Here is a 26339-nt window from a genome sequence, read left to right as displayed (position 1 = left end):
CATGGGGCATCTGTGACAAAGGGCTGAGTGAGACCCAACAAAAAAAACAGGGCAGTGGCAGAGAGGAAGGCAATGCCTAAAACAGTGTGCATAAAACAAAACTCTAACTACATGAAAATAGCTAGAAATCTCTTCTATTTGGAGATGAAAGTAATGCTATGAAATTGGCCGAAAGGAAAATTGGTATTGACTGTGAAGACAGGTTGCACGATCTCTGGTTTGTAATGTTGCTGTACAGTAGATTGAAGTTTCAAAATAGTATTATTCTTCTTTAAAGAGATAGACACAGCTAAATTAGGTGCTGCTTGCTGCAGTAAGGATCAAATGCAAAAAGAATCATATTTCATCAGACCTAGTCAACACCAGGAAAATAAATAGAAATATAAGAGGTCTGCAAGCAATGATTCATTTTGATAATCTGGCCCACGAGAGACACATAGAGACAGCACACAGATCTAAGCTTCTACCAAAAGACAAATAGGACACAGAGGGTGGGAATTGGGATGACAGTATAGCAGAGGTCACATCGATTTTCAGCAGCAGTTTTCACACAGATGAGATAACCCTGGACTCTATTTGGCCCATTGTTCATACCCTACCTGTCCCACAAGCAGTAAATTTCCTAGTCCCAGAAAAAGGGCAGTAAAGAAGAAGGATTCTACTTATGACTTCTTATGATTAAGTTTTTTGTGCTACCCAAACATGGTCTGCGGACCAAGGTCACATTGCATGTTAAGGTCTGTAATAGCTGAAAACTAGCAGAAGCATATTATGTTTTAGCATCTATGACTGGAAGCTGTCAAACCATTCATCACTTTTTTTTTCTGATTGAAATCACATACTGCAAAGATGAATGATAAATGCATTAGAAATCTATTTCAATCTGGTAATAGGTCTTCACATCTGAATGACACCTACATGTTGTCCACATTCTGAGTAAGCATACTGTTAGGTAGAAATTTTTTAGCTAGTCTCAGATCCACCCTAATTGGCAAAGCAATTAAAACCAGGCAAGTACCAGAGAGAGAGAGAGAGAGACTGAGACTGAGACTGAGACTGAGACTGAGACTGAGACTGAGACTGACTGGTGGTTTAAAAGGACTATCTCTTTGCAGTCAAAGGAGAAAGGGGTTTGATTAGGTATTTTGATGTAAAAGGCCATGGCTCAAAATCTCACCACTCCAACCTTTACCGCACATACGGCACAATAGAATAAACAGGAAATAAAGACGGGCCAGCCACTGTCTAGCCAAGGACATGAACAATCGTTCCATTTATTGAAGCAAAGTGAGGACTGCTTTTATTGAACCTGTTTGTTAAACCTGCCATACTTGGTAATAGCACTTGGGAATCCATTTAGAGGACAGTCTCTCTATTTTAATTTCTTGCTTGGGGCCCAGATGAATAGATGTAAAGGTGGACAAGAGTTATATTTGCAGAGATAAAATAAATAAACGGTAAATGCCCAGAATGGAAAAGTTCCTCCTGAAAATTACTCTCAAGGCTGCTGGAAACTTTGCAAGGTGTGGTTCTCATTTTCCCTCCTCCTTCTTCCCTCCCTGCAAGAAGAATAACCCCCCCCTTCCCACCTTGGAAATGCAGCCACTTAACAAAGCTTCTCTAGTATTCCACAATAAGCAACAGATAGCCTCCTATCTTAGTTATATTTTGAAATAGGGATGGCCTAAGGGGTGTCATTAGCCTTGAGGCCAGATAGAGCTACAAGAAGTTGTCATCCTTGGCTGTCACCTTTATGCTGTCTCATGACATTCCTGCCTTCTTCCCAAAAGGTGCCTCAGGGCTGAGGACCTAACTGCCTCCTTCTAATATGATTGGGTCAAAAAGTGGGACTGGCCTCTGAACCACTTCCCCCAACTCCAGTATTTATTCGGCATCTGCTATGCTTACCCGGGGAGTGGGGGGGGGGGGGTTGGACATGGTAACTGTGCTTTATGAAGTTTACAATCAAGTTGAGATAATACTGATGGATGAGAAATGGAGACTCCATAAAATGCTAGATAAGCAAATGTTAAATTGAGTGATGCAAACTCTAGAGGAGCTCAGTGAAGGGAACTTTTATTTCAATGATTCGGCCCCATGCAAATTGATCCCCTATTTGCTCTAAGGCCTGGGGCTAGGTGCTGTGAGAGATACCAGGATGTCCACTATAGACTGCATGGCACTATGTGTATAAAGCCCACTATGTTATAGGTAATGGCACAGCAATTCTAGAGGCCATACACTGTTCCTTCCCAATGCTCTGTTCTTAATTTGTAAAAGAAAAAAACCAGACAGATGTGCCTATATGTGGAGTGCATAGGGAAACACTGTTTTGTGATCAATGGGGTGTAGAGAGGAATGAATCAAAGATGACTCCTAGAGCCATATATGCCCACAAACACATCTACTACAAGGGCTTTTCAGTTGTAATGGAGGGAAAAACAACCTTTTAAAAACAGCCAAATAAAATCTCTTTGAAACATGGAGTAAAGGCCCAATTAAATGGCACTTTGAATTAACTGATTTCCCCCATAGTTGTCTTTTAATCAGAAGAAAATAAGCTCAGGGCAAGGATTTTGATCAAAAAAGCAATTTCCAAGGTGTGTCCTGGGCTTATCGCCCATTTAGCCTAATCACCTCTATGTTCTTTATCTGTGGTCTTTATACAGTGAGAGTCCCTACAAAGCCCTCAATCATCAGATTCAAATTCTATTGAGTATATAGCCACAAAAGCAGGAAAGTCTGCCTGCATTTTAGAAAAAAACAATTCATGTTTGATCAGTTGAGGTCTAATTCTATTTGGAGATCCGGGGCACCTAGTTTTACCACAGAAGGATTATGAGTTAGGAAGAAAAGGTGCCTGTTTTAGTCGCACCCCTTCCTTGCCCAGGATTCTCTGCCCATCACCTTCTATTCAGCCTGCCCAAAAGGAAAGCAAAAGGGGCAACTAGATGGCACAGTGGTTAAAGCACCAGCCCTGGATTCAGGAGGACCTGAGTTCAAATCTGGCCTCAGACACTTGACACTTACTAGCTGTGTGACCGTGGGCAAGTCACTTAACCCCCATTGCCTAAAAAAAAAAAAAAAAGGAAAGCAAAAGTTGACAGATGCAGAAAGTGCCCATCTAGTCCCGTTTCTTAAGGAGAGACGAGAAGCCACAGAAAGAGGCTTAAACTTGCCCCAAGAGCTTGAATGAAGGGAACATTTGGAAAAGAAGAGACACTGCAAAGATTTTAGGAGTCACTTCTCTTGGTGACTGGCTAGCCCAGGTTACTTCTGAGGGGAAGATAGTGTGAGCATCTCTTTGGATTTGATGATGGGAGGATCAAGGCAAGGGAGGCTTAAAGGCACACGAAGCTCTATTCTAGGACAAATGAAAGTAGGAAATACTCTCCTGCATCACTAATTGGGCTCTTGCAGCTCATAGCATTTGGATGCCCTGAAAAATAGCTTCCTACTTACAAGGAACAAACTGTCTGGCCTTACTAGGAAGCCAATAATCAGTTCAACAGCAGCACCTGGAAAGGTGAGCTCTGCCAGGAGGTGGGCACCTCTTTGCTAGTATCAGGACAAGGGCCGGCCCTCTCCTACGAACCTGGCACAAATCAGATGCAGAAATTTGCTGCTCTGACCTTGTGCTTCAGGTGCCAATGCTAAAGTCACAGATGGTTTTCTCTTAATTACCATATCTGAATTGGAAGTTGATGAATATGGGGGGGGGTAATTGATTAATCCCACACCCTACATCTAATCCAGAGGTTTCTTAAAGAAGATTTATCTTGCTTGATGTTACAATAACATTTTGAGGAATCTTTTTAATTAATTTTTAAAAAACCTCGTTTTTAAAACAATCCTTAATTGTTATCTAAAGGTGTCCAGGAAAATGCAGAAGCTTTAAGAAAAGAGCATACAATTAGAGAGGCTGCTACACTGCACAGCACCAACCCTGCCTGCTCCCTTGTGGTTTTGATCTACACACTCTGAAAATCAATTTCTTTTTGCACTGAAGAATGGAACCTCTTAAATTCTTTTCATACCATCTAGTCGGGCAACAAAGCAAAACATGAGAGAAACATGCAAACATGCACAGGTAGAGGAAAACAAGATCCTTCTTTGAGGGGAAAATGTATTGGAAGCAATTATTTAGTAAGGGCTGAAGCCTGTCTTTGGAGCTATTACTGGGAGGTATTTAGTGGAAGGAGTGAGATACAGAACATGATGGGGGGGTGGGAGATGTGAAGAGGAGAAGGGAAGCATGATACCAGCCCAGAAAATTGAGCTAGAAATTACAAGGCTTAGCTGTGCGCACACGTGGGGGGGGGGGCAGCCAGGCTTATGCTTTCTTTAGTGTGGGGAACTTCTGGTGTAGAAACCCCATTATACAGAACAACTAGCAACTCGTCTGTGTCAGGGCCAGGACCTGAGCCTGTATACTCCTAGATATTTCTCATGATGCTAAACTAAGGTGAGAGAACAGAGCAGAGATCTTTGAGGGAGGGCGATTGGCAAATCCTCATTGAGGTCCCTTGTAAATTCCAAAGAGCTAGGTGTTACACTGAATTCTTTGGCAGTCTTCTTTAAGACAATCTGGTGGGAAGGTGCATGGGGCAGTGCAAAGAGCCCTGGCTTTGGAGTCAGAGGCCCTTGGTTCAAATCTTGATTTGCCCCCTGCGTGACCTTGGACAAGTCTCTTCCCCTACTTGGTCCTCACTTTTCTTATCTGTAAAATGCGAAGTTTGGTCTAATTGATCTCTGAGATTTGTTCCTCCAGCTCTAGAGGATTCTGGGAATAAATCAGCACAGAGGACTTTGTAGATTGTCTTGTCTCCCCAACATGGAGACCCATCAGGTTGGTACTTCTCCCCCTGAAACTGGCTAAAGCTTTATTAAGGAAGGAGGCATCTATGAGCAATGCTCAATCCCACAACCCTCACCACATGCACAAAGGCTATTTTTAGATGCTGTCTATTGTTGGGAGAGCTTATGCCATCTGGCAAGCAAGCTCACTTTGTGTGCAACAAAAACTTCCGAAGCTACAACCCAGGGGGAGCCAACAAGCCAAGCCCAGTACGAATTCAGACGCCATTTTTATTTCATGCTCAAAACTGACTCTTACTCATCATCTCTGCTGGTCTCATTTCATTTTAAACCATTCTCATTTAATATTTATCTCAAACCTCATGATTTTTGTCAAAGAGAATTATTGAGCACCCAGGTGTGCACTGCCCTGTCACACACAAAGGAGAAACATTTCCCCGTGAGACTCTGGCTGTTCAGGGAGATGGCCTGGGCTGCCTTCCAGAATGTTGGGTTTATGACAGAACCATTTGGATGGTGACTCCTTCCAAACCTTCTTGTAGGCTCAGAGGAAATTGCTGGCCTCCAGAGGCCAGTATGAATGGCACTGATCCCTTAAGGCAATGGAGAATGGTTTGAGCTGAATGGGGATGGAGAGACCTCAAGACACACCCTGGACATGGATTTTCAGAACAAACTTGTCACTTCTCTTTAAAACATGGAATGCTGGGAAACACACTTACACATGTGTGGATGGAGGCTGGGGCTTCAAGGAGGTTTTCAGTCCTTTTGGTTCTGGTCAGTCAAGTTCTTATTCAACTTGATTATCCTTTTGTGAGGGGCAGGGGATTCAGATCTATGAATTTATCAGTATGGGGCGTTCCCAGATAGACAGCCCCTCCACTGAGGCAAAGAGTTATTTGGGGCTCTGAAAAGTTAAGTGACTTGCCCAAAGTCACTCAGCTAATAAGTGTCAGGGGCAGGTCTTGAATTCTATGCTTGGGTGCTCTATGACATATACCTCTGGGGTTTTGCTGCCCAGAAGTCAGGATGTGGCAGTGGAAGAATCTCAACCCAGTTCTCTTTGACCTCAGCTACTCCAGCATGCTGTCTCTTCCCTCCTGGAAGAGTCCAGGAATGAAACAGTCCAATTAAAGATGACTTTTAGAATCATTGTTATACCAATCAGACATGCTTCAACTGCTTGAGAATACTTGGTGAAACTTTATTTTACCCATGTCAAGGAGGGGGCAGCTAGGTGGTACTGCAGTGGATAGAGTGCCAGTCCTGAAGTCAGGAAGACTCATCTTACTGAGTTTAAATCTGGCCTCAAATACTTAGTAGCTGTGTGACCCTGGGCAAGTCACTTCCCCTCTTTGTTTCAGTTTCATCATCTGTAAAATGAGCTAGAGAAGGAAATGGCAAATCATTACAGGATCTTTGCCAAGAAAACCCTAAATGGGAGTCACAAAGAGTAAGACATGACTGAAACAACTGAACAATGACAAGTTAACTCTATGGTACTGAATGTAAAGCTGAGCTATCAAAAGCTTGACTGACCAGATCTTTCTCCCTCTACAAACACACACACACACACACACACACACACACACACACGTGGAGATACATGCACATTTTTTCAACCAAACCCGTGATCTCACATTCAATGAGGAAACTTCTTTACCAATGGAAAATGGCATCAGCTCTGTAGCATATGGCCTTAGAGAGTTATCTGGGACATTGCAAGGGTAAAAGATTTGACCAGAGTCCTCCAGCTAGGAGGTAGGACTTGAACCCAGGTATTCTGATTTCAAGGCCAGCTTTCTATCCACTATACTGTGCTGCCTCTCACATAGATTATATATAAATTAGTGGAATAAATGGAGCACCAACAATATAAAACTGAATTCAGGCATAGATGGATTCCATCCTTCTGTGACACACAGTCCTGCATTTACCACGTACCTACTTTGCTAACATTCAGTCCAAAGGAGGAATATTCTCTTTTTGGACCATCTGTCCTTAGCCATACTCTTTTAGGTTTTTTTCATAAATCACCTGATAATTGAATGTAAATAACCTATCCTACTCCCTTTCTTTACTTCCCTCCATTACTCAATTCCCCTTTAGCATCTCTCTTCATAGGGCTGCCTAATACCCTCCAATAATTATTCAGGCCTTCTTCCTTGTTACTATAATCAACAAGTAGAAGAATGAAATGTTACTTGTTTACAGGATCCTCAGATGTAACTTAACCCTCCCTCCTAGTCGTGAATGGCTATGCCAATAACTAATCATTTGTGGTTTTGCCAGACTGTGTGGCATACTGGAAAGAGCAGCATATTTAGAATCATAGGACCTGGGTTTGAATCCTGACTGTCCTGGACAGTCCATGACACTGGGTACCTCCTTTCTCCTCTCTTCATCTGTAAAGTGGAGGGTAGGGCTTGGATGAGCTGACCTGAAAACTCTTTAGGCTCTGCATCTGTGGCCCTATTGTAGCTGCCCCCAGCACTGAACAAGAACAGCACTGTGGTTTCTGTGGGGTCATTTGATCTACCTGATACTTAAGGAAAAATTCCAACCTGGAATCCTCAGAACAAGTAAAACCTCTCAAACCCTCTGAAGATGGGGAACACATACGGCTTCGGTTTTCTGGGACTCGGTAATGATTCTTTGTTTATTTTACAACTGAATAAAAACTGGTTATAAAGGACAATTTGACTATGATCTCCCCTGCTTAGACTGCATAAATATATCCCATGTCATCCATTAAGGCCAAACGGAAAAGAAACAACAGAGATGGCAATCTCTGCAGATGTCAAATAGCCTTAATAAAATGGAGGTGTATAATAGTCAGGAACCAATTACTCAGGCTGACTTTAATGAAATAGCGCCCTTCCCTTTGGTACTTAGAGTGTGGCCTGCTCAAATGGCAATGGAGTGTTTGTGTCCAAGCAGATACAAGTTTTGTAGAGAATGAAGCCAGGAAGCCATAAAACTAGTGGGAAAAATTTATCCATGGTATTTTAGTAAAATATCAGGAAGAATTCAATAACTTAGACCCCCCCCACACCCCCTCCCCAAAAAAGTTGCTGTAAACATCAAGAGGAGCCTCATACAAGCAATGGGCTTCCCATTGTACCTGCTTACTCCTGCTTTGAAGATATGGAATGTTCTTCTCTTCCAAAGGTAGAGTTCCTCATTTAATTTCTTTTCCAAATGTTAGGTTATTTCCAGGGAACAAGATCATTGGCCCAGCCAGCAGGTTTCCTGAGCTTTAGGGAGCATATCACAATCCCAAGACTAGAGGCTTTTCCCAAATAGAAATGGAAGCTGCATTAAAAGTGCTATCATGGGGCAGCTAGGCGGCGCAGTGGATAGAGCACCGGCCCTGGATTCAGGAGGACCTGAGTTCAAATCTGGCCTCAGACACTTGACACTTAGTAGCTATGTGACCCTGGGCAAGTCACTTAACCCCAATTGCCTCACCCCCCCCCCACAAAAAAAAGTGCTAAAGTGCTAGCATGGCTTTGTAAAACCTTGATGGTTTCTTGTATGGATGGCTGGAGTCCATCACAGAAAATGAGGGCCCAGGTTTAAGTAAATACTACCTGACCAAATCTGCACCGAGTACTGGGCTAAGTGCCAGAGATCCACATTGTCACAAAGATTCCTCCTCCCACTGATACCCAACTAGTTCCCACTGGGTTCTGGTATATGTACTCTCCTTCCTGAATTTTCTTCTTAATATCCAAAGCTCCTCTGAGGTACTCCCTCCCTTGTGCATATTTTGTGCCTTCTGAATAAGATGAGCCTTTCCAGAGCCATGTTCTGCTCATGGATTCCATTGCAACATTTCTTAATCATATGGTTCTTGACATAAGATCTCTGGTTCACCTGGCAATTCTGAGCTCATTTCATGGTTTTGGGTATCGCTATGTAAAAGTCATGGCTTTGACTGCTGGTTCATTTCTTAGATTTCATCTTCTGTCTTACCCTACTGCTTTCTTCCTAAATTGTAGGTATTCTCCATTGAAATCAGACTTAGTATGTGAGTATATGTGTGTGTATAAATGTGTATGCACAAGTGTGCGCACACCATTTTCTCTCTTCTACCTCTGTGGCCTTTTTCAATTTAAAGCCCTTGTGATCAAAATTTCAAGATGCCAGAAAAATATCATGGTTTACCCTCTCCTTCTTAGAATGCACTCCAACCCCGGGCTATCTGCTTGCCTTTATCTTCTTGTCCTAATCTATCCTGTATATTGCCATGGAATTGCAGAAGCTCACAATAAGAAGAGGCCACTCTGTATCCTATCCAACGAATGATCAACTGAGCCTTTGCTCAAAGACCTCCAAGAAATGGGAGCTCCTCCAGGTAGTCTATTGCCGCAATTGTTCAATGTTTCCACTTTGATGGAACCCAAAGGTGCCTCTCTTCTGGTTCTGCCCTTTTGAATTCTAGGAAACTCCTCTCATGCCCCGCCCCAGCCTGTATCTTCTTTTCTTCAGGCTAAATAACTACATTACTTAGCTGTGAAATTAATCTTCTTTCAACATAGTTTTAATTCTATCACTCCCTTCCACAAAAGCCTTTAAGGTTTCCTTCTTAACATGACATTTCAGATGACCCACATATGGCCCAACACACCTTTCCAAACTCATCTCTATATACTCTTCTACAAGCATACTCCTGCTCCAGCAAAACTGGTCTGCTGATAATTTCTTTAACTTTCTTTGAGATTTCCTACCTTTGCATTTTTGTTCCCGCCATCCCACCTGCTGAGAATGGCCTCTTTCTTCTTCTCTATCAAAAACCTGCCCTTCATTCAAGACCCAGTTCAGCAAAGCCTACTTTGACTCTAAAGAAACCTCCCACTCCTTTGAAACCTTACATCAGTTCTCATCTGTCCCATTCATTTAGCCCTGAATCTCATGCTACCCCTTGACCTCTCTTCTTTTGTTTATTGAACTAGTTTTTCAATATCATCGTGTTACTTAACTTTTCACCTGCTTATGAAATGTCACCTCAAAGATCTTTTAAGCACCTTGAAGGGGAGGGTCATGTCATGTACTCCTTGATTTCTTCTACAGTTCCACACAAGGCAAGGTTGACCTGCAAACTTGTATCTCTGTGACCCCCTTGGAATTTTCCCGTGATACCCCACTTGGCCTATGATTAGAGCAGAACTATGGTAGACTGGGGACCTGTCTTAAAAGTAAGGAAGATAAGCATATGAATGGAACTCTGAAGGACTATCCCAATCCAATCTCCTTTTTCCCATATTCCAAATAACTGCCTTTGGGTTCAAGAAAAAAACAAAACAGTGCTCCCTTCCTCACTCCCTATGTGTACATAGTCAAGAGCTAAATGTTGCTGTTACAGTGAGTTGGCAGTCACAGCTTGTGCTTTCTGAGTTTACAATTTAAATGGCTTTTTGGTAAACCTTGAACATCAATATTTGATATTTATATGTTAAGCCGGAGCTATTCACAAATTAAAATCTCATTTACAATTTTTAATACTGAATTTTTCAATTATATTCCATAAATATTATGATACCTTGCTCTTTCTTTGGATCAGCGAACACATTTCAATTTCTAAACCCAGACTGGGTTACGTTTTACCCACCAAAAGAGACAAATCGTGTCAAGAATGCCACTGCTACCTTTTTCCCACACATATACACACCTATTTTGACCAATTTGACTTAATCTATTTGTCAATTCAGTGTAAGGCCTATTAATTCTGAGGAAAACAAAGCAAGCAAATGTTGTCAGGCACTGGCCACTTTTCTTCCTTATAGGCTAGGGAGAGGAGTGGCTAGACCATAGAGTTAAGTCATTATGCCTCTGGGGCCTCAGTTTCCTCAACTGTAAGGTGATAATAGTACCAGTAATAATAGCTAGCTCATAGAGTGGGTGTAAGACTCAAAAACAATAATGGCCATAAACCACCCTAAAGGCTTCAGATATGTCAGTTATTTTTACTATGTGTTGTCATAACCTGTCTCATCACATTTAAATGGCCTTCTTTTAAAAGTCCTTAAAGACCCTCACCTGGGTGAAGGTAGAACCCAAGTGCTACAAAAAATTCCACTACACGAGTGAACTAAAATCAGAGAGGTTGAGTACACGGAGACTGAGTCGAAAGGGGCAAAATTCTGCTGCTTCTGTTGTGATTCCACCCTCTTCCTTTTTCAAACTGTCCCCCTCCCCAATTTGGGAAAAGAACTGACATATCTGTTTTGTGTACCTTAGGAAAGGGCGGGGAGCAGTTTGATGACCCCCAACCCCCACCCCCAGTAGTATTCTTTATATGAGGAAATAAATGCTCCTCCTTTGCTGATTGTGTGTAACTGCCTTTTGTCTCCTTGTCTCCCTCCAGTGTTGCTCAGATAGCAATCTTTTATTCCTTGTACAAACTCATTTGGAAGATGCCAGGCTAGACTCCAGCTGTGTACTGCGATCTAGGGCTTAATACATGTCAGCCTGGTCTTTACACACCCTGAATAAACACAATGAAACTTAACGTTGTAATTGAAGATTGTTACAAGGCAGGGCTCTGTTTTCTAAGTGGTGTGCACCCTATTTGAAATCCACTTCATCTATTGTTTTTGCAAATTTTTAAAATTTATTGATGCTCCATGTCCCCTTTTGAGCTTCAAAGGTTTTCAAAAGGTTGCCACAACCAAAGTGAACACAAATGTATCTGGGATACCAGTACAAACAAAACACAAATCAAACAGCCAATCAGTCCCTAAAGACCAACCTACCATTGAGCCTGCACACTCGAAACCAATGTAAAGTTTATCTTCCTAGGGCAGAGATTTTTCTCATTTTTTATAAGGAATCACAAACTACCTCAATGAAAGGTAGTGTCCTTTTACATAAGCAAGCACAGAGACCCTTCTAAAGTGAATGATTTGCTCCCAAAATGTCATTCTTGTTTCATGAACAGTTAATGACAGTTACAGATAAGATTTGCATCGGCTGGGCAGGCAGGCAAGCACGGATGGCTTCTGCACAATCCGCATTGTTGTGGAAGGGAAGAAAGCCCACAGATCCATTCAGAGGCAAAGAATGAAAAGCAAACTGAACATTCTGTTTGGGGTAAATCTCCACTGTTGTGTTCCAGTTACAAAATCTTTCAGGAAAGACCTCTGGCCACTCTGAGACTACTTCCTTATATAAAAAGCTGCTCAGATGTGAAAGAGGAAAAAAGAACCAATCATTCCTTAGCGGCAAAGCCTTCCTGGGCTAGGAAATAACTGTTCCTGTGACATTTTGGAGACTTCTTAAGAGTCCCAACTTTCTCAGTTTCACATCTTAGCAGGGGAAAAGGGGATAAAAACATTGCTATAGACAGTGTCTGGCAAAGGCAAAGAAATGTATCACATTTCCTTTCTTTCTGAGATTTTGGTTTTTGAGCTGTTTTCTTTTTTTAATGTGATCTAAGCATTAGTAAAAATAAAATCTCTATTAAGTGGCAGAGGGGAAATCCTCATTAACCTAAAGTAGGGGCATTATCAATCAAAATAAAAGATAGCACCATGAAGCAGATGCTATCATTACAAATAATGTTCTGTGCATTGCTCCAGCCCAACAATTGTTCAGAAGCCCACAGAGCAAATTCAATTCCACTGAGTAGGGCCCCAAATAGCAATAGCATGCTCTGTGACAATGATGGACTCTGTAACAAAGTGACCATCCTCACCAGTAGAGCAGTATTTATTTTGCTTTTTTAAAACAGGCACTGACCGTGTAACTGATTATTGTATTTTTGCTCACAAATGTCAAAGGGTAAGATTCATATTCTTTTAAAAACCTTTAAAGACACTTATTTGCTAGTGTTATCATTGGTGATGTTATTGGCAGGGTTTTTTCCCCTTGAGCCTCATTAAAAACCCAAACAATGAAAGAAAATTATTTCTGGAGGAAAAGATTGTTTGTTACATTTGCTTTAATTTTGTTTATGGCTCCTCTCTGTCAGAACAAAAACCAACCAACCAACCAAAAAAAACCCCAAACCCAAAAAAACCCTGGCTTTGTATTCAACATCAGCAACATTAAGGAACCAGCTCCAGAATTAACAGAAAAACCTCAATTAGGGCTATTTATATCTGACCTCTAAACAATTAACCAAGACTGGGTGGGGGGGATTTCTAAGGGTTGTTTAAAAAATCATCACAAAGTCTGTAGGAATTTTAGTCAGACCAATTTGGACATTCTGCCTCCATCCACTTAGTCATCCATCACTTATAGTAATTAGTTTGGCTCCCTCCACTGTCATGATGATAAGCGTGACCCCAGGGCTGACTGCTGGTGTCTCAGTCCCTGGAGGCTGCAGATGGCTCAGCTGTGATATCATCATTACCGACTGAAGAAATTCAGAACTTACCTTTTAGTCCAACTCATCCCTACAAGGAATCTCTACTACAATACACCCAACAAGTTGTCACCTGCTCCTCCCAGAAGGCCTCTAATGACAGGTCTTTGTCAGCTCCCAAAGCATCCTCTTCAACTGTGGCCCAGCTCTAATTGTTAAGAAATTGTTCCTGACATGGGACCAAGCAGACCAAGTCTAATCCCTCTTCCAGGAGATGGCCCTTCAAATACTCTGAGACAGTGTCACCTCTTGTACTAATCTCTCAGTTTCTTCAAATGATCCCCTATGTGATATTGGCCCTTAGGGGGCAGCTAGGTGGCGCAGTGGATAGAGCACCAGCCCTGGAGTCAGGAGGACCTGAGTTCAAATCCGGCCTCAGATACATAACACTTACTAGCTGTGTGACCCTGGGCAAGTCACTTAACCCCAATTACCTCACTAAAAAAATTTTTAAAAGATAAGATATTGGCCTAAGACCCTTCACTATCCTTCTGTGCTCATCTGAAAACTATCCATATTACTGATGTCCTTTCTAAATAAACAGTGTCCCCCAAACTGAAGACAATACTCCAGATGTAATCTGTCCAGGGCAAATGGACGGCAGGACAACTACTCTTTTAATTCTGGTGACCTTAGTCCACTTTAGGTTGGGAAAAGTGAGAAGAAACCAAATTCTTAATGGATTCATATCCATCCTCATATGTTGAAGTGACCCTTTTAATTGCCTCTTTTTTCTCTTCTGGCCTTTCCTCAGAGTGGATTGGAGAATGGAAGGGGATCAGAGAGAAAAAAAGGTCACTTGAGTTTTTTCCATCCTACTTGATAGGGAGAGGTTTTTCTATCTATTAGGAGAACCCTTAAGAGAACAGGATCACAGATTTATAGCCAGCAGGGACCTTAGAGGTCATTTCTTCCAAACCCTTCTTTTACAGATTGATTGTTCCAACAATCCATACAGAAAGACTAAAAGGATGAAAAGTGCCTCATACAGACAGTTTTCACTTTATTGGCCAGTCTATGGATTCCCAAGCACTGCAGATGGATGGACAATAAACAATGGCCCGACTTTGAATGGTAAATACTATACCTGACAAACTGTATGGTGCTTTTAGTGACTCAAAACTGCTCCCTGGTGGAAAGACCTATCTTTATATAACATGTTTAATAGCACTTCAGATCAAAGCTCAGAGACCTTAAAGGCCACCTAGTGCAACTGAGATCCAAAGACATGAAGAGGCTTGTCCAAATTGCTAAGCACTGTCAATGGAAGAGCCAAAATTTGAACCCAGCTCTTCTGCCTGCAAATCCAGTGCTCTTTGCACTAGATCACGCCACTTCCAATCATCAACCTCATGCCTCTTTAACTCTTGCAAGTTTTGGTGGGCAAAAAGTATCATGTCAAAATCTAAGCTCTTTGGGACAAAGGTTGTTTCCTTTTTTGACTTGGCATCATTAGTGCCAACACAGTATCTGCCACATAATCCTTAAGAAATACGTGGTGGATTGGCCTATAGGATTACAGATTTGGAAATGGAGAGGGACCCTTAGAAGACAGAATTGGAAGCAGTAAAACCAATTGATTTAACTAAGAAGTATTGAGACCAGTGTCAACAATCAATTCCACTTCCTTGTAGTCAGGCCTTGATCCTGTCTGGGTTTTGGGCCCTGGTTCCTCAAAATATACACAGATGGGTATAAGCATCAGAAATGTCTTCACTTATGGATGAGTGAGAATTTTAGAGAGGAGCAGAGATTCTTTTTTTTCTGAAATTCCCAATTCTTTAAAATCTGGCAAAACTCCACCAACCATCAGAATGTAACTTGAGCACTGGGCTCACCTTTGACCATATGCCACAATTTTTGCAATTGTTATGGTCTAGCAATTAATCAGAGCTATCCCAAATGGAAAAAGAGTGCGTCCTTAGGAAAAATGTGTCCGTCCACCCCCCCACCCCCCCCACTGGACATCTTGAAACAGAGGTCAAAGAACCTCTTTGGGACTGTGGTATGGCCAATGTGGTCTCCTCCAACTCAGAAATTATGGTTTTTTAATCTCTTTTAGTTTTTAATTATTAAATGGATTGTGGAAGGAAATTATAGCCATGCTTCTGATACATGGGAAAAACCTTATTTCCTATAGTACCTTATAGCAGTTTTCCAATTGCTAGCTTGCATGATTGCAATCTCTCATTGTTCTTTAACTATTCACCTGTTCGTCTTGGCGGCCAGACTTGGCTGTAAGCATCTTGAGGCCCGGCTCCCTGTCTTAAGCTTCTTTTTGCTCCCCACAGTGACTGGGAATCATCAAATAGCTCTTGATTGAATGACAGAACTGAAAGATGGCAGAGAGCTCTAAGTTAGCTTCATTGTCCACATTCTTAAAAAGAAACATATGTAAAGAAGATGAGGAGGAACCCATTTGGGCACAAGGAAGAGATTGGTAATGAACAGTCTTCCCTTTCTGGACAGGGTCACAGGGCATTCCTGTGGGCTTCCTAGGTACCCTTATGTACTTGGGGCACTTCCGTTCCAGGGAATGAATGTTACTTATGCCCCAAAGGAAAACTAGAACCTTTCCACAAATTCATATGCTGAGAGACAAAAACCTCCAACAGGACTTTTGGTAATAGCAAATATGTGAACATAAGTAATATGACAGTCTATGCATTTATTTATCTGCTCGTTGAAGACTGGACCTTGCCCTGCCACTGAAACACTGAAAACAAAGGGGGAGAATGCAGAACAAAGAGTGTTGAGACTTGAAGATTGGAAGAGGGACTGCTGTAGGACACTCAAGACAGACACATGGGCTTTTTCCTCCTCCAGGTCTCCTAGATGACAGTGAAAACTCCCCTCAGATCCTCCTTAATGTTCTGGCGAGTAAAGAAACAGAAGGGATGAATGCAGAGCTCATTCTATTCCCTCCCCAGCAGCTAACAGCTCTCTACTCTCCAGGGAACTAAAATGTCCACACGCCCAACCTCAGACTCTCAGAATCAATTGTCTAAAAGCATGGAGGGAAACAAACTAGGCATTGGAGACAAAGGCTCTTGGCTGTTGGTGAACATGGCCCTCCACTAGGTGCAACCATTAGAAAAAATGCTTATACTGGACATACTGGATGGGGAAAGAGCAGGATACACATGCTCCTTTTCCTTCCTAACTCAGAGTGTATACTTAAGTAATAGAGAAGGGAAGAGGGAGAAATGCACAGGTTGGGACCAAAGGTACCACACAGTTGAGCATGCTTAATCACAGCAGAAAACAAAGTAAGTCTTTTTAACTCTAAGCCAGATACAGGCCTGGTGTGGGATTAGCCTCTGTCTTTTCTCCTACAGCCAGAAAGACACTCCCATTCCAAATCTACCTCATTCACTTTAATCCAATAAGAACTTACTAAGTATGCAATCTGTGCCAGGAACTGTTCTAGGCCCTAGATATAACAAAGGCAAAACCGAAAGAGCATCTGCCCTCAACAAAGGAGCCAACATCCTTCATGGCCTAGCTCAAATCGCTCCTCTTCTGTGACACTTTTACAGACCACTCTAATATAGGTAACCCTCCTCTCCTCTAAACTCCTCAGACATTTTTTACTACCACTCCACCAGCCGTGAGTCATGCTACATGGCCTTTACTGCAATTTTACCTTTTCACATATTTATTTTTACCTTGGTTTCCCAACTAGATCTCACAAGGTGCTGGAAAGCAGGAATTCCCTTAACACCTTTTTGCCTCGATTTCCTCATTTGGTCTCCAAATCCAGCACCTTCTCCCTTACACCATGTTGTATGGGCACTAGAGACCCAATATCCAAATGAAGTCCCAATGTGGATGTTTTTTGTTTGTTTTTGTTTTTTCCTGAAAGAGCTCGTGACCCCAAACTCCTTTCTTGGCCTGGGCTTTATAACCAGGATCCCAAATACTGCCCAATAGCTTCCAGTGAAATGCTACTTTCTGGCACATTTGTGGCAAGGCACAATGTTAAGGACTAAAGCCCATATGCTTATCAGGGGAGGCCTTTATTGATGGAATAGCCCGCCCCGGCCAAAGAATAGTAAGTAATATGTGCACTGCCCTGGGCAGCACCATGAAGCTGGGCAGTGACCGCTTCAAATAGCCCACAGTGTTCAACATTAGTTAGCTTTAAGTAGGTAGGTTGGAACAACCAAATGTGTACTGTATTCAATCTGAACATTAAAAGCACCTTTCAAGCTTAATTTTACAGAAATGTTAATGATAAGAACCAACTACTGAAGGCAGAAAAAAGTAATTATTTCAACAGATGAAAGGAAACCACAAATGAAGGCTTGTGCCTGAAAAAGGAGCACTGTGACTTATCTCTTTGTAAGGAAATGCCTTTAGTTCAAGATACCATGGAGATTTTACAGTTATTCGGTTTACATGGGAATTATTTTAATTTTGAAATGTGAACCCAGGGGGTGTTTAAGAAAACAACTTGAGCTTTTACTCATTCTTAACTAGTAAGAGATTCAGCTTAGAAAAATATTTGGTATGAAATGAAACAATGGGTTTCTAAACACCTAATATATAGTTGCTCAACAATGCTGAAGCTTAGGAATACATCTTAATGACAACTTTTAGGGAACAAAATGATAAATGTAAGTGTAATTAGATGCTCATAAAAGACAAAGACCAACTGTGTTCTGATTGGAGAGCATCAGCCACACTAAATAGTCTCATTGCTGATCCCCACTGCTCCTAAGGAGATGTGTCTGGGATATTTACAAGTGTTCAAAGTATCAAGAAGAAAAGTAAGCTGAAGAAAAGATTACTGACTTGGTTGTGTCATTGTCATATTTATAAGTAGATAATTGAAGCTCTTAGGTAGGTGGTGAAGCAGACTGAGTACTGGCCTTGGAGTCAGAAAGTGTCCAGATATTTACTACCTGTATTACCCTGGGCAAGTCCCCTAACCTGTTTCTTAGTTTCTGCATTTGTAAAATGATGGTGTGGGGTATTTGCCCTAATCTAACTTTAAAGCTCCTTTCCTTGTCTAGATTCAGAGGTGGAACACCATTCAGAGAATCTCTCACCATCAGAGCTTAGTAATTTCACCTGGTATTGATACTAGGAAAAATGGCCCAGCATTAGTCAAGGAAAGCTATGAGAAGGGTGTATAGTTCTAGACAAGGATGAAGATACTGTGTCAGGAGATGGAAGGCTAATCTGAGGGGAAGAAAAAGAGGTCAGCTGGCCTAGAATATAGAATGGATCAAATGAAATGATATGAAGAGAGGCTAGAAAGAAAAACTAGAGTTAGATAGCAAGAGGCTTGAACTTGCAGGGACAATAGGACCAAGGAAGTGACTTATGGTGGCCTTGTGAAAAGTGGATCAGAGTCTGAAAATGTCTAGGCAAATGGTGATAAGAAAAGGCCACAGTCAACATGAGTTCATATTCTTGTGTGGGGTATCTCAAAAATACTGTGTAACATTGGACAAGTCATTAAGATCTTTGGGCCACAATTGGCTCAACTTACAAAATGAGGGAGTAGGTTTAGAATCTTCATTCGAGATCATCTTTAAGGTTCCTTTCTGCTCTATGATGCTCTTTTGTTAAAAGGAGGTGTAACGATTAGAGTGACACCACCTGCTGGAGAGCTACTGTAGGAAAGCTTCTCCATGAGGAGAAGGTGTCTGAGGGCAAGACATATGGTCGAGGTCCTTGGCATCAGGAAGTGACGTTTGCTCGTTGGTACTGTCAATCAAGGCTACCAGCCAATGAGCTTGGAGATGTGTGTGCGTGTGGGAGGGGGGATGTTCCCAGCTTCACAGGAGGTGCTGGACCCTTTTTGTTCCTGACCTCGCCATGGCGGGTTGGATGCTGGGGTCTCTTAGAAATAGTTAGATTTTTACCTTTCTCTCTGATCCTAATGCTCTTTAATGAATACTTAAGCACTTAAATACTCTTGCTAAAGCTTATAATTTATTGGCAACCACTCATTAGATTTTAGATAGTATAGCTAGAATTTTAGCCCCTTACAGAGGAGTGGGGAGGGGACAGATAAAGATGGCAGTGTAGGAGGAAAGAGTAAAGCTCATCTATCATCTCCCCACTACTCCAAGAAAGACCTAGGAAGAGCATCATACTGAGTAATGATCAGTATCAAGCACATTGAGTAATTTTTCTGGTTCAGATCAGCAGAGGGAGACAGCCAGAGGCCTGTGGGAACTGGGAAAAGGGGCTATCCAGAAAGACCCTACATACAGCCCTCTAGCACAGAAAATGAGCTGGGGCCTGTAGCTGTATACCAGGGCAAGGAGTGACCCTTGACCCAGAAAGGCTTGTACTCTGTATTGATACTCTTTATTGTGCAGGGAACTAACCAGATGCTGTGTGACTCTAAGCCCACAGCTGAGTCAGATCCATTGTTGACTGAGGAGGACACTTGATACTAGGCTTGAGTCCAACCTGTGTGCATACCAAGGCAAAGACTGATCACAGATCCAGTTCAGTTGTGATTTGAGAATATAGAAGTCTGAAGAGAATAGAGCAGCGGCTATGTGGCATAGGACCTGGAGCAGATTCAAAGAGTCTTCAGCCCACAGCTTAGGGCAGAGGTCCACAGCTAAATGATCAAGTCATGGAGCTTAAGCCAAGGGGAAATCTGTGATTCTCTCTCTCTGAACCTGTAGCTGCCAGGGATTAGAGTCAGGAGCAGTGTACAGGTGCTCCAACCAGGGGCAATTTCTATAGTTGTATTACTCAGACCCAACCAATGTGAGAAGCTGGCAAATTTCAGAATAGGGGGGCAGCGATCAAACTGTCAGACTCCTTAAGTCATACTAAAAGTTTGAAGGTACCTGGTTCTTCTATCCTTGAAAAGCAGTAATTAAGAATACCCTAAGAAAGCAGCAGGACCTCCAGAGCATACAAATGTCAAATAAACAAAGCACTGACATTGCCTTCAGAAGTATACTGAGGCTGGCCCTAATTCAAAGTCGCAATTTGTAGGGTGTGGCTGGAAGAATGAGTAAACAAAAACCAACTTCCACAATAAAAAGTTAATATGGTAGCAGGGGCATCTGAGGACAAAAAAAAAACAGAAGAAAAGAATGATCTCATAATATCTATAAGCAACTCCTCAAAATAAATCAACTTGGTCACCAGGTCCACTAGAATTCCTGGCAGAAATAAAGCAAGTCTTTAAAGAGTTTTTAAAAATTATATAACAAATGAAATGAGTATATGTGAATGTAATGTGATACACTGTGCCTTAAGAAAGGACAAAGAGAATGATTTCAGAGAAACCTTGGAATACTTGTATGAACTGATGCAGAGAGAAGAAAGCAGAACCAGGAGAAACTCCTTTTTTGCATCCCTAAGGAAGGGTTAAGGACCCAGTGTCAGCAAAACCTGGTCATAGCTGTAGAAGAAGATAGCAAGTTCAGAATGAGTACCTTCCTGGCCCTCCTGAAGGTTACAATCTAATAATGGGGCATCTTTTGGTGAAACAATTCCATAGGATTGCTTGTCTTCTGTAACAAGCATTTGGCAAACTCTTTGTAGCAAAATGCTGGGGAAGCCCCCAACATAGCATATCAGGTCATTCAGCCAGCCTCAGAGGGGTGGGTTGTGGCCAGGTCCTAATGTCCCCTTTGGTGCTGGTGAGAGCAACAGCAGTACTAGCTACCTTTACAGCACTCTGTGCAGTACAAGAAGCCCCAAACAACCTGAAAGCATACATTCTCTGGGTAGGAAAGGATGCAACACATACATTCAAGATTCCATTCCTTGCATATTACAGGTATATATAAAATAAACAGAAGATAGAGCTTGCAGGCAGGGGGAGAGATGCTAGCAGTCAGGGAATCAGGAAGGACTTCATGTGTGTATAAGGTGGCACATGAGCTGAGCCTTGAAAGAAACTTGAGGTTCCTAGAGGTGGAGATGGCACATGTAAAAGTCTCAGGCCCCAAGGTATTTACTCTCTCCTGGGATTGTACTGAAAATCTAAAATGAGGACAGTGAAATTGTTTTTAAATCTACAAAGTTGAGAAACAGAATGGTCCAAGCAAAAGGGTGCTGATTTTGAAGATGGATGATATGGTTTTCATCGCTACTTCTGCCGCTTACCTATGTGACTGTGGACAAATCACTTAGTTGCTGTGCACCTCGGTTTCCTCATCTGTAAAACGAGCGTTTTTGACTGGATGATTTCTAAAGTTCCCTGCTAGCTCTTAATCTCTGGTCCTAGTCCAGTTTCTTCCCCCCAGTCATTCTAAAACACAGCCTGCCTCACAACTTAAAACAGACATGGGACATAGAGGCAAAGTGTCTCAGCCATGTACTGAAATAGGTCAGTGGGCTTCTGGGTGCCCAGAGACAAACCTGTCACTTTCAGTGCTATTGAGCAGGGTGGACATTTTGCTACAAATAATGTGAATCGTGGCCCTTCCACAAAAGCAGCAGCGTCATGAGAAAACTCAGGCTGCTGGTTTTGTAAACGTTGCATTTTCAATATTATAGTGTCAGTCTTCATTCACTCTGTGACAGGGCTGTCAATCAAGGTGCAATCTAGTTTTATAAGACTTTAAACAAAGATCAAAGCAGTGATACTGCTGAGTTCACATTATCTTCCCCAAGATAAGGACTTGCAGGTTTTCCTCTGGCCACATCAATATTAACTTTGTACTACCTTCCAGAGCAAATAAAAAGATAACCACTTTGGCATCCCTGATGGGCAGTGAACCCACGATCTCTGCCTCTTCGTTGAAACCTGTGCCCACTAAAATAGAACAAGAGGAGAACAAGAGCCTACTTGCCATCTGTCTTGAAATGTTTTACATGCTCTTTTTGCTAACAAGAGTTTGGCAATAACAGGATAAGGGAGCTAGCCATGGGGCAGCATCATTTTGTTTCTGCCTTGAGCCCAATGGTAAATGAAAGGCATCCAGAATCAATTTCAAGAAGCTAATAAAATCAGCTGGTGGGAGGGGTGGAAATGTGCCTTGTGCCACCTCATTCGAGGAAGCTCACTGGATTTCTCTTCCTTTTTCCAAAGTCTGTGCCAATGAGGGCAGTGAAAAACCTGATAGGAAAAGGAGGGGGAATCACTGAAGAGTTTCAGTTTCCTCATCTTTAAAATGGGATTATTAATAGCACTTACCTCCTAGGGTTGTTGGGAGGATCAAATGAGATAATATATGAGAAACTCCTTGCAAATCACAAAGCATTATATCAGCACTGGCTATCAGAAGTATGTATACTTGGTCATTGGGGGGGGGGGGGGACGGGACTCATGTGAAAAAAGCATGGAAAGGCTGGCTGCAGCCAAAGGAACTTCCAGGAATATCCTGTTTGTATTTCACATTGTGTTTCTGTGAGAACTCCCAAAGATTTCTTTTCCTACTACCACTAGTAGCATTTTCATGCCTAAAAATCTCGAACTGATTCTGCATCAAAGTTGATCCTGCTTGGTAACTGGGATTTTTTCCTTTTCGTAAATGCAAACTTCCTAGTGACAATGCAGAACATTTGCCAGGTGATCATAATCATAATTGTAGCTTTCTTGGAGTCAGGAGGGGCATGTATCTTAATCTGATCCTGGCAATTACCAGCTGGGTAGCAAAGGCTAAGTCATGTTTCCTCTTGGAGCATCAGTTTCCTCATCTGTAGTGTGGGAATGATACTACCTGAGGGAAATGTTCACTATGACATTGTTTAAAACAAAACAAAACAAAGAAAGAAAGTGGCTGGGTGGTGGATTCCAACTAGACAAAGGAATACTACTTTCATACTCAGAATCAAATAAAATGAGTCACTTCAACATGCTCTGTAAGCTAACTGAACCAAACTGCAAAGTCAGTTTTCAATTCTATCACTCATATAAGTCTGAGCTTGAGATTTCTTCCTCTTCAGTACTGTTTCTTTACAAATAAAATTAACTAAAACAGGAGCAACCTGATGGAACTGGGCTGATTTAGACAAGTCGATTCAGACCACCTCCTCTAGCTCTATAAGCCAACAACACAATTTTCTCAAGAGAAGAAAGAGCCAGGTGAACAGTGGTTTCATCCTCCCTCCCCACAAATTATATCCACCCCTTAATCGAAGCATATGTGAGCATATTTCTATGTTTTCCTTACAATGTATTTGGAAACCTGAGAAACTGGATAAATAACAAGGACTTAGCGGGGGGGGGGGGGGGGGGGGGCATCATTACTGATCCTCAGATTCCCCAGGCTGTCCAGTCTTTCTTTTCAAAGCTCTTATCGCTAATTACAGTGTTCCTAAGAAAAAAAATCCATTTATCACCTTAGAAATACTTCATGTGATCAAAAGCTGCCCAGTGATGCTTTGCTTACAGCAGCAAATTAGCCATTGATTATCCATGCCTGTGGAAGGTACTATATAACTTGGAGGAGAGGGAGGGATCCCTTTTGTATTTGCTTTGAAATGCATGGAATGGGATTTGGGGGGCTTTACTTTCCTAATTCGAATTTTGTTTACCTGCATTTGAATTTACTTGGAATCACAGTGCAGAGGATTGGGCTTGGAGAGGTGGGGCTCACATATGTTAACTCTGTTAGCACCTTTCTTGAAATTTTCTTCTTAGGATCCCAGTACAACTGCAAGGTTGTGTTTCTTTGGCCTTGCCTGGTTGTACTTCACTTAAAGTGGAGGTGATTTTTAAATAATGCTCCAGCCAAAATACATTAGTAACATTAGAGGAAAAACAACTAGGTCTAGCCAACCAAATAACCACCCCCTTATGGTATGAAATGGGCCAACAATACATAGGAGTTTCAGCCTCAATGGGAGTGATTCCACCCCCCCCCCAATTAACTGAATTCCCCAGTCACTTAAAACCCTTAATGTAACCATAATTAGGGCAGACAATAATAACCAACACTTGCATCAAGGTTGGTAATCCCTTTTACACACATTACTTCCCTTGAACCCCACAATCACCCTCCGGGGGTCTCCCAGGGAGGCATTTGCATGGACCTGGAATGTAGTCTCTTGGCCTTCAAGGCTTAGCCCAGCTGCCGCCTCTCCAAGGAGCCTTCCCATCTCTCATTCTCCATGACTTATTGGGGATCTCTCCCCCTCCAAATTACTTTGTATTAATTTATCTGTTCTATTCCTCAGCCCCGAACCCAACTCCCAAACTGAATGTCAAAGTCCTTGAGGAGGGAGAGGACCACCTAGTTTGTCTTTGCTTTCCTACCACACATCACAGTGCCTTTATATATTAGGTGTTTAATAAGTATGTTGAATTATCTCCATTTATAGGTGATTAAGATTGCCTGTAGTGCCTGTTTCACAGGATTGTGATGGTTGAATGGGATCTTTTAAAAAAAAATTCCGACATTTTTCCATACTTTTAAGGGTTTACAAATCACTTTGAGACATTATCTCATTTGATCTTTTCAAAGACCCTATAGAGTGCTCAAGATTTGTATCCCCATTTGACATGTGAAGAAACTGAGGAATTAAACACAGTTCTCTTCTGACCTCAAGTCCAGCAGCACCCTTTCCATTAACTCCACCATTCACTAGAAAAGCTAATTATGATGTAGGTCGTGTCTACATAAGAATACTTTCCAATTCTGGGAGAAACAAACACACTAGTTCCTCTGGGCATGGGTGCTAGCTCTAGCAAAGCCTTGTTTCTGTCTCTGATTAGAGGAGAGGTTTCCAGATAAAAGTCCATTCATGTGCAGTGGAGATCCTGAAAATGGTTATCTCTTTATGTGTATGTTCTTCTGTATTGATATGGTTGGCAAGGCATATAAGGCTGCCCTTTTGCCTAATTAAGAGCTATTAATGGAACACTTCATGTGTTGACCTCTTTTAAAAATAGGTGTACTATATCAAATTGCTTACCATATTAAGGACAGGGAAAGTGAGGAAGGGAGGGAGAAAATTTGGAACTCAAAATTTTATAAACAATGAAAAAAACTGTCTCTACATAAAATTAGAAAAAAATACTATTTTAAAAAAGAGCACAGAAAAAAGTCAATAAAATAGGTTGAAGAGAGAAAGTAGTGTGGTAGAGTGGAGAGAGGGCCAGCCTTGAACCCTAAAAGACTTGGGTTCAAGTCTTGCCTTGGAGAGATAACCATGTGGCCCTAGGCATGTCAGTTGATGTTCCAGTGCCCCAGAGAGCTCTCTGACACTAAGTTACAAAACTCTTAATAGGAGAGGAAGTTATATCCACCAATGGATCTGGATCAATTAAAATCCAAGGGACAGAGGTCGAGTTTAGAGTGTGCTATCCTAGAACTTTTGTTCTAGACGTGTAGGAGGAGAAGAGAACCCACCATGAAACTCCGAACTAACATATCAAAAGTCACTGGGAGAAGGCAGCTAGGTGGCACAGTGGATAAAGCACTGGCCTTGTATTCAGGAGGACCTGAGTTCAAATCCAGCCTCAGACATTTGACACTTACTAGCTGTGTGACCCTGGGCAAGTCACTTAACCCTCATTGCCCCCCCCCCAAAAAAAAGTCACTGGGAAATAGATCTTTAAGAAACAATTTCACATCATCATGAAAATAGCTACAATTCTTATAGTACCTCAATATTTGCAAAGTACTTTGCATATGCTATCTCTTTGGATCCTCATAACAGCCCTGGGAGGCAAGTGCTATTATTATCATCCCCATGTAACAGATGAGAAAACAGAGAGGCTAAAAGAGGTAAAGGGACTTGCTCAGTGTCATATAGCTAAGTTTCTGAGGTGGATTCGAACTCGGGTCCCTCTAATTCCAGTTCCAGCTCTCTGTGCCACTTAACTGTCTCCAAGAATCTAGGGCTGAATCAACACATGGCCATCTCTGTCACACTGACCCTGCCTGAAAGCACCTTAGACCTTTAAAGCCTCAACTCACCTTCCTTTGTTCCAGGTATATTTTAAAGCTGGTGGGAACAGAGATCTTGTAGTAGGACTGGGTTCTTTCATGTGCCTCAGCACTTAAGACTCCATCCATCAGAATGCAACTTCTCATTACTTGAGAGGTTAAAACAGACAGTGGATTGATTATCCCATGGCAAGCAGGGACCATGTGATGAAACCTGGCATGACATTCTGTTGACTGGGTACTGAAATGCTATGAAATGATTCTTTGCAAAGTTTTAGAATTCACTGGGTCATCGACTATCAGAACTGACAGGGACCTTT

The 26339-nt window shown here is 41.9% G+C and overlaps 1 protein-coding gene across 4 annotated transcripts in view; it reads right to left on the bottom strand.

The window, feature by feature from the left end:
• DACH2 (dachshund family transcription factor 2) overlaps positions 1 to 26339 on the bottom strand; it is a 403641-nt gene that overhangs the window by 32669 nt on the left and 344633 nt on the right. For 3 of the 4 annotated variants that reach the window (XM_043974941.1, XM_043974942.1, XM_043974944.1), the window contains one exon: positions 15399 to 15521. The exons of the other annotated variant lie outside the window; for it this stretch is intronic. In XM_043974941.1, the coding sequence (XP_043830876.1) occupies positions 15399 to 15521 (123 nt within the window). The remainder of the gene's footprint in view (positions 1 to 15398; positions 15522 to 26339) is intronic. 4 annotated transcript variants of the gene reach the window in all.

Source organism: Dromiciops gliroides, chromosome X, assembly GCF_019393635.1.
Source record: "Dromiciops gliroides isolate mDroGli1 chromosome X, mDroGli1.pri, whole genome shotgun sequence".
Classification (NCBI taxonomy): Eukaryota; Metazoa; Chordata; class Mammalia; order Microbiotheria; family Microbiotheriidae; genus Dromiciops; species Dromiciops gliroides.
Note: the sequence above shows the minus strand (reverse complement) of the source record. Positions and strands in the feature narration are given on the sequence as shown.